At 41.5% G+C, this 11,082-nt stretch overlaps 1 gene segment (V, D, J or C); it reads left to right on the plus strand.

Annotated features, from left to right (window-relative positions):
• Window positions 1–809: 809 nt before the first annotated feature.
• On the plus strand, window positions 810–3,029 carry LOC101001589. The segment is given in 2 exon segments: window positions 810–1,345; window positions 1,470–3,029. Coding segments are annotated over 2 exon segments (402 nt in total).
• Window positions 3,030–11,082: the final 8,053 nt, after the last annotated feature.

An 11,082-nucleotide genomic window follows, 5' to 3' on the forward strand; every position in this document is an offset into this window, starting at 1 on the left:
AGTCCCCAGGAACATGCTGGTGAGCAGTGCCACTCAGACTGTTACTTAGTAAATATAATATTGGTCTTCTTACTTTGGAGACAATTGATCCTTAGATAATTTCAAGTTTATCTATATCCATGCTCATATAATTGGAGGAAGAAACAAGTAACGTTTTTTCTTCTTTTTTTTGGAGACGGAGTCTTGCTGTGTCATCCAGGCTGGAGTGCAGTGGCACAATCTCGGCTCACTGCAAGCTCCTCCTCCCAGGTTCACACCATTCTCCTGCCTCAGCCTCCCGAGTAGCTAGGACTTCAGACGCCTGCCACCACGCCTAGCTAATTTTTTTATATTTTTAGTAGAGACGGGGTTTCACCGTGTCTCCTCACCACAAGGTAAGGATGGTCTCGATCTCCTGACCTTGTCATCCCCCCGCCTCAGCCTCCCAAAGTGCTGGGATTACAGGCGTGAGCCACTGTGCCCGGCCGTAACTTTTTTTTTTTTTTAAGTAATCAGATCCAGCACCACTAGTCAGCCCTTTCTGCTTATAAACCCTGGGGAAAATACTCAATGACAGAAAAGGAGGCATAATATAGAGATCCCCAAAGCAAAAATAAGATGCAACTCACATATTTTCTGGGCATTATCGAGGCCTATAGGTTTGCATAAATGTGGAACTGTAAATGATACACACATTGAGGACTTACAGCACCATCTTTGTGCACCTGCAGTGAATTGTTTGACCTTATACTGATAATAAGAATGGCTTAAGGTTATTATAGAATATTTACAAGTATATTTAGCATTATCTTGATATTTTTCTTCTTTTTTTTAAGAAGGAACAATTACACATTCACAGAAATGTTGTAACTATACCACAAAGTATCCCCCTCTCTTTCAGAGTATTTTGAAGACCTGCTGATACCACACTCAAAACTTTACTTTGAGTTTCCTACAGAGAATAATTTTCTCCTAAACAATCCCCATACACCAATGGAATACATTACTCCCTCAAGTACTCAGCAGTACTTCAAACTTTGACAATTATCAAAAAATGTTCTTTGTTACAAATTGACCCCCAGAAAGAAACAGATTAAAGGCAAATCTGTGTTGCCCTGGTCTAGTCTGAGACCCTGGGGACACTGCCCCTGTGCTGAGTTACTGAGATGAGCCAGGCCTGCAGCTGTGCTCAGCCTGCCCCATCCCCTGCTGATTTGCATGTTCCCAGAGCACAGTCCCCTCCCTGCCCTGAAGACTTTTTTGTAGCCTGGTCACACCCTGTGCAGGAGTCAGTCTCAGACAGGACACAGCATGGACATGAGGGTCCCCGTGCAGCTCCTGGGGCTCCTGTTGCTCTGGCTCCGAGGTAAGGAAGGAGAACACTAGGCATTTACTCAGCCAGTGTGCTCAGTACTGGCTGGATTTTTGGGGAGGGCTTTATATAGCATGACTGATTGTGTGGATGTTTGTTTTTATGTTTCCAAACTCAGGTGCCAGATGTGACATCCAGATGACCCAGTCTCCATCCTCCCTGTCTGCATCTGTAGGAGACAGAGTCACCATCACTTGCCGGGCGAGTCAAGGCATTAACAAGGAGTTAGACTGGTATCAGCAGAAACCAGGGAAAGCCCCTACACTCCTGATCTATGCTGCCTCCAGTTTGCAGACGGGGGTCTCATCTCAGTTCAGCGGCAGTGGATCTGGGACAGATTTCACTCTCACCATCAGCAGCCTGCAGCCTGAAGATGTTGCAACTTATTACTGTCAACAGGATTATACTACCCCGTCCACAGTGTTACAAGCCATAACAAAAACCCCCAGGGAAGCAGATGTGTGAGTCTGCACTGCCCCAGCTACTCCTCCTGGTGCCTCCATCTGCTGAGAACATTTCCCAAATTGCATCCACACATTGAAGTTTCTGTAGAAAGTGCCATGAAGTCTCCTCTATACCTTAACTATCTTTCCTTCTCCTCATCCCCAGCGGCACAGACATGGCAAACCCTCTCCTGATTGCATTAAGAACAGGGATGATTACACCTATGAAGTCTGAGTTATGGTGTGAGTTGGAATTAATATCGTAAAGGAGACACCACTCTTGGAATTCCAAGTAGAATGTTTTTTCTAAAAACAGGAATGAGAGTCTAAACTACAGTCTTTAAAAGTATTGGGGGCATGGGAATAAAGATGCAAATGCCAAAAAGAGGGATTCTCTGGATCTTGCCATGAATCCAGAGTGTATCTACCACTTCAGAAGGTATAATTGCCAATCGCGTGGTCCTTAGACATATCTGGGAAGCCCGGGGCTGCTGATGCTCTCTGCCTGGAGAACCTGTCTGATTTTCTAAGGTACCTGCTTACAGTTGAGCAGCCAAGGTCCTATTCCAAACAGACCTAGCCAAAGAGAATGATCAGAGTAAAAGGCCAGTTCCTTCCAATGCCTACTTGGCCCCATTTTCCCTGAATCCTCCCTGTTAATCATAAAAACCCTTTCATGGCTCTGACCTGACTCATCGGGCTCTCAACTCTCTGGTTTCCTGGTTCTGCCCTAAACAAGCCTCACATTGCCCCGCCCTTGAGTTCTACTCTCACTGCTCCCTCAGGGGTGATGCGGTTCCCCAGACCCTTGGGCTCCTTCCCTGGTTCCCAAAGCCAACCCTGTGCTTCCCATCTTAATGATCCCCATGTGTTCATAGGACTCCACCCTACTCCACGCTTTTGTCAGAAGCATGCTTTTGTCAGAAGCACCTTCTGACTTACGATATAATTTATTTCCTTATGATTTTACACTTGATAGGCTGACTCCCTCTAGTGGAATTTAAGCTTCATGGGATCAGGGGTCATTGTCTATTATTTGCATTGCTGTATCCCAGTGTAATGGGAGTACCTGGCAAACAGTAGGTGCTCAGCGGGGGCCACTCTTCCCAGGAGTCTGCATATCTGGAAGTCTGGGAGGACTGTAAAGAGTGGATTAAACTGCTTGTTAAACGGACAATGTTCCCTTTTCCTTTTTTTATTCCTTTTTCATACCCAGTCTTTAGGAAATAAGGAAACTTACAGTTCTCAGAACTTACATAGTTTGTCTCAAGTGATATTTTAGGTTGTATTTCCTGAAAACATATAATAATAATGTAACATTATTGTATTTAATTGATTATATTATACTACATATGTAATGACGTATAATATATACTACATAAGTTGTAACAATAGTAAATTTATTGACTTTCCATTTAAAAGACACAACATATCAGATTATATCAGGAGTCAGACAATTGATATTTCAGTTTTGTTAGCAAAGAAAGAAAACTGAATACATTACTTAGATATATAGATAAGAAAGAAAACAGATTTTCACAATTGTTATTAATAATTTTAATTGGAATATGAGTCAAAGAGCTTCTCAGCCTGTTCAGGGGCACCTCACTCACAACTACATGTTCGCAATTCTGAGGAAAACAAGAAAACACCAGATAAGATTCTTGTTTCCATCAATGGTGTGAAGAGAGGTTTTCAAAACTGTTAAAGGGAAAAGAGTCTGATTCTGGGTGAATGGCTGTGTTGTACAGAATGGAGTGCTGTAGAGAAGAGAAGATGCCACCCCCATTTTTCCTGGCCAGCAGGACAGCATCACCATCACTCTGCAAGGAGTGGAATCACACAGTAATGAGTCTGAGCCTAGAGTCTGCTTACCTTTGCAGCTGTGGTCATTCATGAACTCACAGTGCTTTGCCTAAAGAAGTGCTGTCCTTTACTAGTCCTTCCAAAGAATGGAACATTTTCAGTGTTCATAGAAAAGATGTCTAAGCTGTGAAGGAAAAGTGTGTATGGAAGATGAATTTCTGATCAATGCCTTCAGCCAGGTACAATCATGCAGCAAGGAAGATGACTGGGCATGTTAGGGGAAGAAAGAGAAAAATAAACCATAGATTTTTTATTTTTTCTTTCAAGAGATTTGTGCTAAACACCATCTGTCTTAGCCTAGGTGATTGGTGAGGTAGGAGGACAGGGATTTAACTGTGTATCCAGAGGGTAGAAGGTCTACCCCCATGCTGAGCCAATAACTTTTCTGACCTGACCACCTGGCCAGGGGCTTCTCAGTGCAAAGAAGACGAGGTAGGTGGTCTCTGCAGCTGGAAGCTCATCATCTTCCCGTGCTTCTTTGAATGTTCCTCCCAGCCATGCTGCTGTCCAGAGCCCATATCAATGCCTGGGTCAGATCTCAGGGGAAGAGCTGCTCAGTTAGGACCCAGAAAGACTCATGGAAGCCCCAGCTCAGCTTCTCTGCCTCCTGTGCTCTAGCTCCCAGGTGAGGGGAAAGGGAGATGGCTCTGCATTGAAACTCTCTCAACCTTCTTGGTTCCTCTGACCTGACATCTCCGCTGAGCAAGAACAGTAATTATAATTCAATGTAGATCAGTGACTGTGGCTATACTATGAGGATGGTGTGCTTGACGTAGTTTATATGGGAAAGTTTAAAACTTTCCTGTTTTATTCCAATCTCAGGTACCTCCAGAGGAATTATGTTGATGCAGTCTCCGGACTCCTTGTCTTTGTCTTCAGGGTAAAGAGACTCTCTCGTCTGTGGGTGTCGTCAGAACATTGGAAGCTCCTTAGCCTTGTATCAGCGGAAACCTGGGGAGGCTCTCTGGCTTCTCATCTATGGTGTATCCAGCAGGGCCACTGGCATCCCAGAGGGGTTCAGTGGTCATAAGTCAGAGACAGACTTTACTGTCACCATCAGCTGCCTGGAGCTTGAAGATTTTGCCCTTCTTTGTCTTTTTTGATCTTTGTTTAAAGTCTGTCTTATCAGAAACTGAAACAACTGCTTTTTTCTGTTTCCCATTTCCTTGGTAAATTTTTCTCCTTCTCTTTTTTTTTTAAATTATTTTTAATTATTATACTTTAAGTTCTAGGGTACATGTGCATAACGTGCAGGTTTGTTACATATGTATACTTGTGCCATGTTGGTGTGCTGCACCCATCAACTCGTCAGCACCCATCAACTCGTCAGTTACATCAGGTATAACTCCCAATGCAATCCCTCCTCCCTCCCCCCTCCCCATGATAGGCCCCGGCGTGTGATGTTCCCCTTACCGAGTCCAAGTGATCTCATTGTTCAGTTCCCACCTATGAGTGAGAACATGCGGTGTTTGGTTTTCTGTTCTTGTGATAGTTTGCTAAGAATGATGGTTTCCAGCTGCATCCATGTCCCTACAAAGGACACAAACTCATCCTTTTTTATGGCTGCATAGTATTCCATGGTGTATATGTGCCACATTTTCTTAATCTAGTCTGTCACTGATGGACATTTGGGTTGATTCCAAGTCTTTGCTATTGTGAATAGTGCCGCAATAAACATACGTGTGCATGTGTCTTTATAGCAGCATGATTTATAATCCTTTGGATATATACCCAGTAATGGGATGGCTGGGTCATGTGGTACTTCTACTTTGAGCATATGTGTGTCATTGCATGTGAGATGAGTCTCTTGAAAACAGGATACCAAAGAGTCTTCGTTCTTTTTCTAGCTTTTCACTCCATGTCTTTTTTTGGAGCATTTAGCCTATTTACATCTAAGGCTAGTGTGAGTATGTGTGGATTTGATCCTGTCATCATGATGTTAGCTGGTTATTTCACAGACTTGTTTATGTGGTTGCTTTATTGTGTCGCTTGTCTGAGTACTTCTGTGTGTTTTTATAGTGGCTGGTAATGGTCTCTCCTTTCCATATTTAGTACTTCCTTCAGGAGGTCTTGTAAGAGAGTTTTGGAGTAACATATTCCCTCAGCATTTGCTTGCCTTACAATGACGTTATTTCTCCACACTTATGAAGCTTAGTTTGGCCAGATACAAAATGCTTTTTTTTTTCTTTGAGAATGTTGAATATTGACCCACAATCTCTTCCAGTTTGTAGGATTTCTGCTGAGAGATCCACTGTTGGTCTGATGGGTTTTCTGTGTAGGTGAGTGGGCCTTTCTCTCCAGGTGCCTTTACATTTTTTCTTTCATTCCCACCTTGGAGAATCTGAAGATGTGTCTTGGGAATGATCTTCTTGTGGAATAGCTTACTGGGGTTCTCCGAATTTCCTGAATTTGAATTTTGGCCTCTCTAGATAGGTTAGGGAAGTCCTCATAGATGATATCCTGAAATACGTTTTCCAAGTTTGCTTCATTTGCCTCATCTGTTTCAGGTATACCAATCAGTCATAGAATGGTTCTCTTTACATAATCCAATATCTCTTGGGGGTTTCGTTAATTCCTTTTCATTATATTTTCTCTCCTCCTGCCTGCCCATCTTATCTCAGAAAGTCAGCGTTCAAGTGCTGAGATTCTTTTCCCCATTTGGTCTATTGTGCTGTTAATACTTGTGATTGCATTATGAAATTCCTGTAGTGTGTTTTTCAGATCTATCATGCTGGTTATGTGCTTCTCTCTACTGGCTATTTTGTCTTTTCCTGAAATGATTTTTTATTATTGTTAGCTTTCTTGAATTGGGTTACAAAATACTCCTGTAGCTCAATTAACTTTATTCCTATTCCTATTTCTGTCATTTCGGCAATCTCATGTCCAGCCCAATTCTGAACCCTTGGTGGAGAGGTGATGCAGTCATTTGGAGGAAAGAAACCATTCTGGCTTTTTGAGTTTTCAAGGAAGAACGAGTTGATTAATTTTTTTTTTTTTTGTGCTTAGAGATTTGTGTATCTTCTTTATGAAATCTGTTTTTATATGTATACTCATGAAATACGTTTTCATGCTATTTTTAAAAAGCTTCATATTTTTGACTTTTACATTTCAGGTTATGATTCATTAGGAATTAATATTTGTATCCATGTATAGGTAAAATATACAGGCTAAGATTTATTTTGATTTAATATGGATATCTAATTGATCCAATATATTTGAGTTATCATATTTTTTTCTACTAAATTACTGCTATGATCTGATTTTTTTGTGTCCCCTCCAAAGTTCCCATTCAAAGTGCGTTTTCAGGGCAACAGTATTAGAAGTTGGACCTTTTGGGTGATTAGGTTGTGAGGGCTCTGCATTCAAGAATAAAATTAATGTCTAATAAAAGTGGCTTCACATAGAGTTACCCCTTTGGCCCTCCCACCTTCACTACGTGATGATTCAGCCACAGGGTGCCATCTTGGGAGCAGAAGTATCTCTCACCAGACACCGAGATTGCCAGTGCCTTGACCCTGGATTTCTCAGTGTCCATAACTGTGAGAAAATAAATTTGTGTTGTTAATTAATTACCCAGTGTAATTTTTTTTCCAGTACAAGTGCCTTGAGGCAATTGCTGTAGGACTTTCATTGTAAATTGAGTGACTATATATATCCAGAATTGGTTTCAGATTCACTAACTCATTGAACTGGTTTACTTGTCTCATCCTTCACTAGAACAATTAATTAATTACCCTGTCTAATATTTTTTTCAGTACAAGCACCTTGAGAAAATTGCTGTAGGACCTTCATTGTGAATTGGGTGACTGTACATACGCAGAGTTGGTTTCAGAGTCTCTAGTTAATTGTGAATTGGGTGACTGTACATATGCAGAGTTGGTTTCAGGGTCTCCAGTTCATTGTGAATTGGGTGACTGTACATACGCAGAGTTGGTTTCAGAGTCTCCAGTTCATTGTCAATTGGGTGACTGTACATACACAGAGTTAGTTTCAGAGTCTTTGAATAACCCAGTTCATTGCACTGGGTTATCTGTCTCACTAAAACAACAATTTTTAAATTTTTAAATTCATGATTTTTTGAGACAAAGTCTTTCTTTGTTGCCCAAACTGGAGTACAGTGCTGCGATCTCAGCCCACTGGAACCTCTGTTACCCAGGCTCAAGAGATCCTTTTACCTCACCCACTCAAGTAGCTGAGACCACAGGCATGCACGACCATGCCCTGCTAATTTTTTAATGCATTTTGTAGCAGTGGGGTTTCATCATGTTTCCCAGGCTGATCTCAAACTCCTGAGCTCCAGCTACCCACCCACCTCAGCCTCCCAAACTGCAGCAGCTACAGGCATGAATTACTGCACCCAACCACAATGTGGTTATTCAATGTAGGATTTCATAGTGAGAAGTGTTCACCCTTCCATCTTGTTTTCCTCGTGTAAGGTTACCATCACTATTTTTTGCCTCTTTGCTTGTCCATCTAATTAGAAAAATCTTTTAAATTTCAAAAAAATTCCCAGTGATTTTGATTGTCACTGTATTGAATTAATTTGGGGAGATTTATGTTTATAACATTGAGGTTTCTAATACATATACATGAAGTAACTTTCCATTTATTGTGTCTCCTTGATTGTTTCTCCATAACCTTTTGTAATTTGCACATCCTCTTTGTAACTTTTATTTTACCATTATGTCAGAGACAAGTTGCAAAAAGACTGTAAGAAATATAAAATGGACCCACATTCATTTGACTATCAATAGTTGACTTTCTACTTCCATATTCTTTCTATAAGTTGATATTCTGGGTACTATTGATGGAAACAATACAAACTATTCTGAAATGTAATCACACATGTAAACTGCAATCATCTTTCTACCATCTCTGTGGTTCTGGATGTTGCCTGGGCTCACCAAGTTTTCTTCCAGGCTTTTCAAAGAATGCAGTCAGAGGGTAGGTGGGAAGGTGTCATCGCAAAGGTGATTGATACTGGATATAGGGTTCTCAGTTGGGGCTCTTTGCCTATTCATACCAGGACTTGGTTTCCTCAACACTTTCCTAAAAGGAGTAGACAGAAGTTATGTACACTAAATAGCCTCTTACAGCCTCAGAAGGCAAATAGTGTTACTTCTACCACTGTCTGAACCCCACCAAGAGTCAACAGAAATGAAGTGTAAGGCAGTAGGTTTAATGGGAGGAGCATCAAAATCACGCTGTTAGAAGGAACTGTACGACGGGAGCTCTTCTCACAGGTATCATGGCGGATACAATAGGCATCAGTGCACCCTGTGACCAAAGCGATTCACATTCCTCATACATGCTAAATACTCTAATTCTCAGCTCCACATGCTCAAGTATTATTCCATGACAGTGTTAGGGTGCCCTCAAAATGATGTCCTGGGAGCGTGATACTAGCAAGATGACAGAATAGGAGATACCAGCCTTCACATGCCCACCCCCAAAAAAACCACAAACACAAAAAAACAAAAGCAAAATCTACAATTAGACAACTCTCCAAAAAGGAAAATAGCCCTTGGAGAGCTCAAGGGTCCAATTAAAGAAGTGCAGAAACACAGTGGGCAAAAAAGCCCAGAATAACCATACAGAAAGAATTGCTGGGAGATGGCAAACTTGAGAGTTTTGAGACATCTAGGAGCAAAGAAGCAGGAGACAATTGTTATCAGCCAGGAGGCAAGTCCACTGCAGTCCCCATGGCCTGTTTTGTGGAGGATTCTGTAGCCTTTGCAGCTGAGGATCTCAGTATCCCTCAGGCAGCCTCCACTTTACAACTTTCCTGATGAAGTTCCCTTAGTGTTCATAGATGAGGATCATAGCAGCCTGCTCCAAAGTGGACACTGGTGGTTTTTGGCCCTAAAAAAACCTGCAGCCATGGGCATGTAAATCACCACAGAGAGAAAGATGCTGCAATAACTTCCCTCCACATCCTCCCAAGAAGCAGCCTCTATTGTGCTGCCTGGGATGGGGCTGCCTCCCAGCTCCAACTCTGCATCATCCCAGATCCAAGCTGCAGGACCTCGACCTGTATTGGCAACTCAGACCCTGACCCACTTCCATGTGGACCAGTCCAGGCCCAGGCCCAGAGCTGCTGTGACTACAAGTGCACCCATGCTCCAGAGCCTGGCCTGAGGCTATTCTGGAAATTGCCTAAGACATAACATAAGTAGAGAATATACAGCAACACGGTAGAGTGAAATGCAGAGAATAACCACACAGAAAGCATCTCTGGGAGGTGGCACACCTGAGAGACCTGAGAACTAGTGGCAAATGTGTCAAAAGTAATGAAGCACATTAGTCTATAAGATCAAAAAATTTCGAACTTATCCAGGATAAACATCAAGACATGCATCACTATACAGATTATAGTTAAAATGCTGAATCACATACAAAGAGAAAATCTCAAATGTGTCAAAAAAACCCACAAATAAACAAAAAAACTGGTTCATTATACCAGGGAAACAGTAATAAAAACCTTGGTTAACTCTTCGTGGGACCAACAGAGGCAAGAAGACAGTGAGATTGCATATTTAAATGCTGGGTGGAGGGGATTCAACCAAGGATTCATTATCCAGTGAAAATATGCTTCAAAGATAAGGGTAAAGTAAAAACACTTCTTTATGAACAAAATGAAGAGAAATGAATTCTTGTAGATATGCTCTTTATATATTAAAGAGGTAATTTTTCAGAATCACTGGAAATGAGAGCAGATAGTAAGTTGAATGCACAGAAATAAATGAAGATTTCATAAACAGCAAAGAAAAGAGCAAGAAGGAGGGAAAAGACAAAAAAAGGTGTTGCCTTCTATGTATATGAAACTCCAGTGCAGGAAAAACCAACCAATTGTGATAAATATCTGAATTCCAGTTACCTTGATTGAGATGGGGAAGCAGCTGTTGCCTGGGAAGGTGTATAAGGGACAAATATGGAGAATTTGAAATATTCTAGAGAGTCATTAGAATGGAGAACATATATAAAACTTAGTTGCATATTTAACATTTCAGCCCTTTACTTGGTATGTGTATTACCTCAAGAAAAAAAAAATTGAAAAATTTAATTCTGGATTCAAATACATACGAACAAAGAAAGAAGAATTATCAATTACTTATGGAATCTCAACCTTACTCAGAAGTGAAAAATGCCGTGGGAAGTGCTAAGAAACAAGAAATCTAAGAGAGAAGACAAAAGGTACAGGGAATTTATCCTACTCGTGCAGCATAGATTTCATCTCTGTTGGTTTCCTTCCAAACACACAAGGCATTTAAGGAACTTTTCTCATCAGAGAGGCCCCTTCACCCTTCCCATGGCTCTTTCCACCTCACTGCACCCACCAGGGATTTTGCATATTGTCCCCTAGGGAGGACCTTCCCTTGTGAGTCTGAGATAAAAACTCAGCTCTAGCCTTACCTGGACTGA

This window comes from Papio anubis, chromosome 14, assembly GCF_008728515.1.
Source record: "Papio anubis isolate 15944 chromosome 14, Panubis1.0, whole genome shotgun sequence".
In the NCBI taxonomy this organism is placed as follows: Eukaryota; Metazoa; Chordata; class Mammalia; order Primates; family Cercopithecidae; genus Papio; species Papio anubis.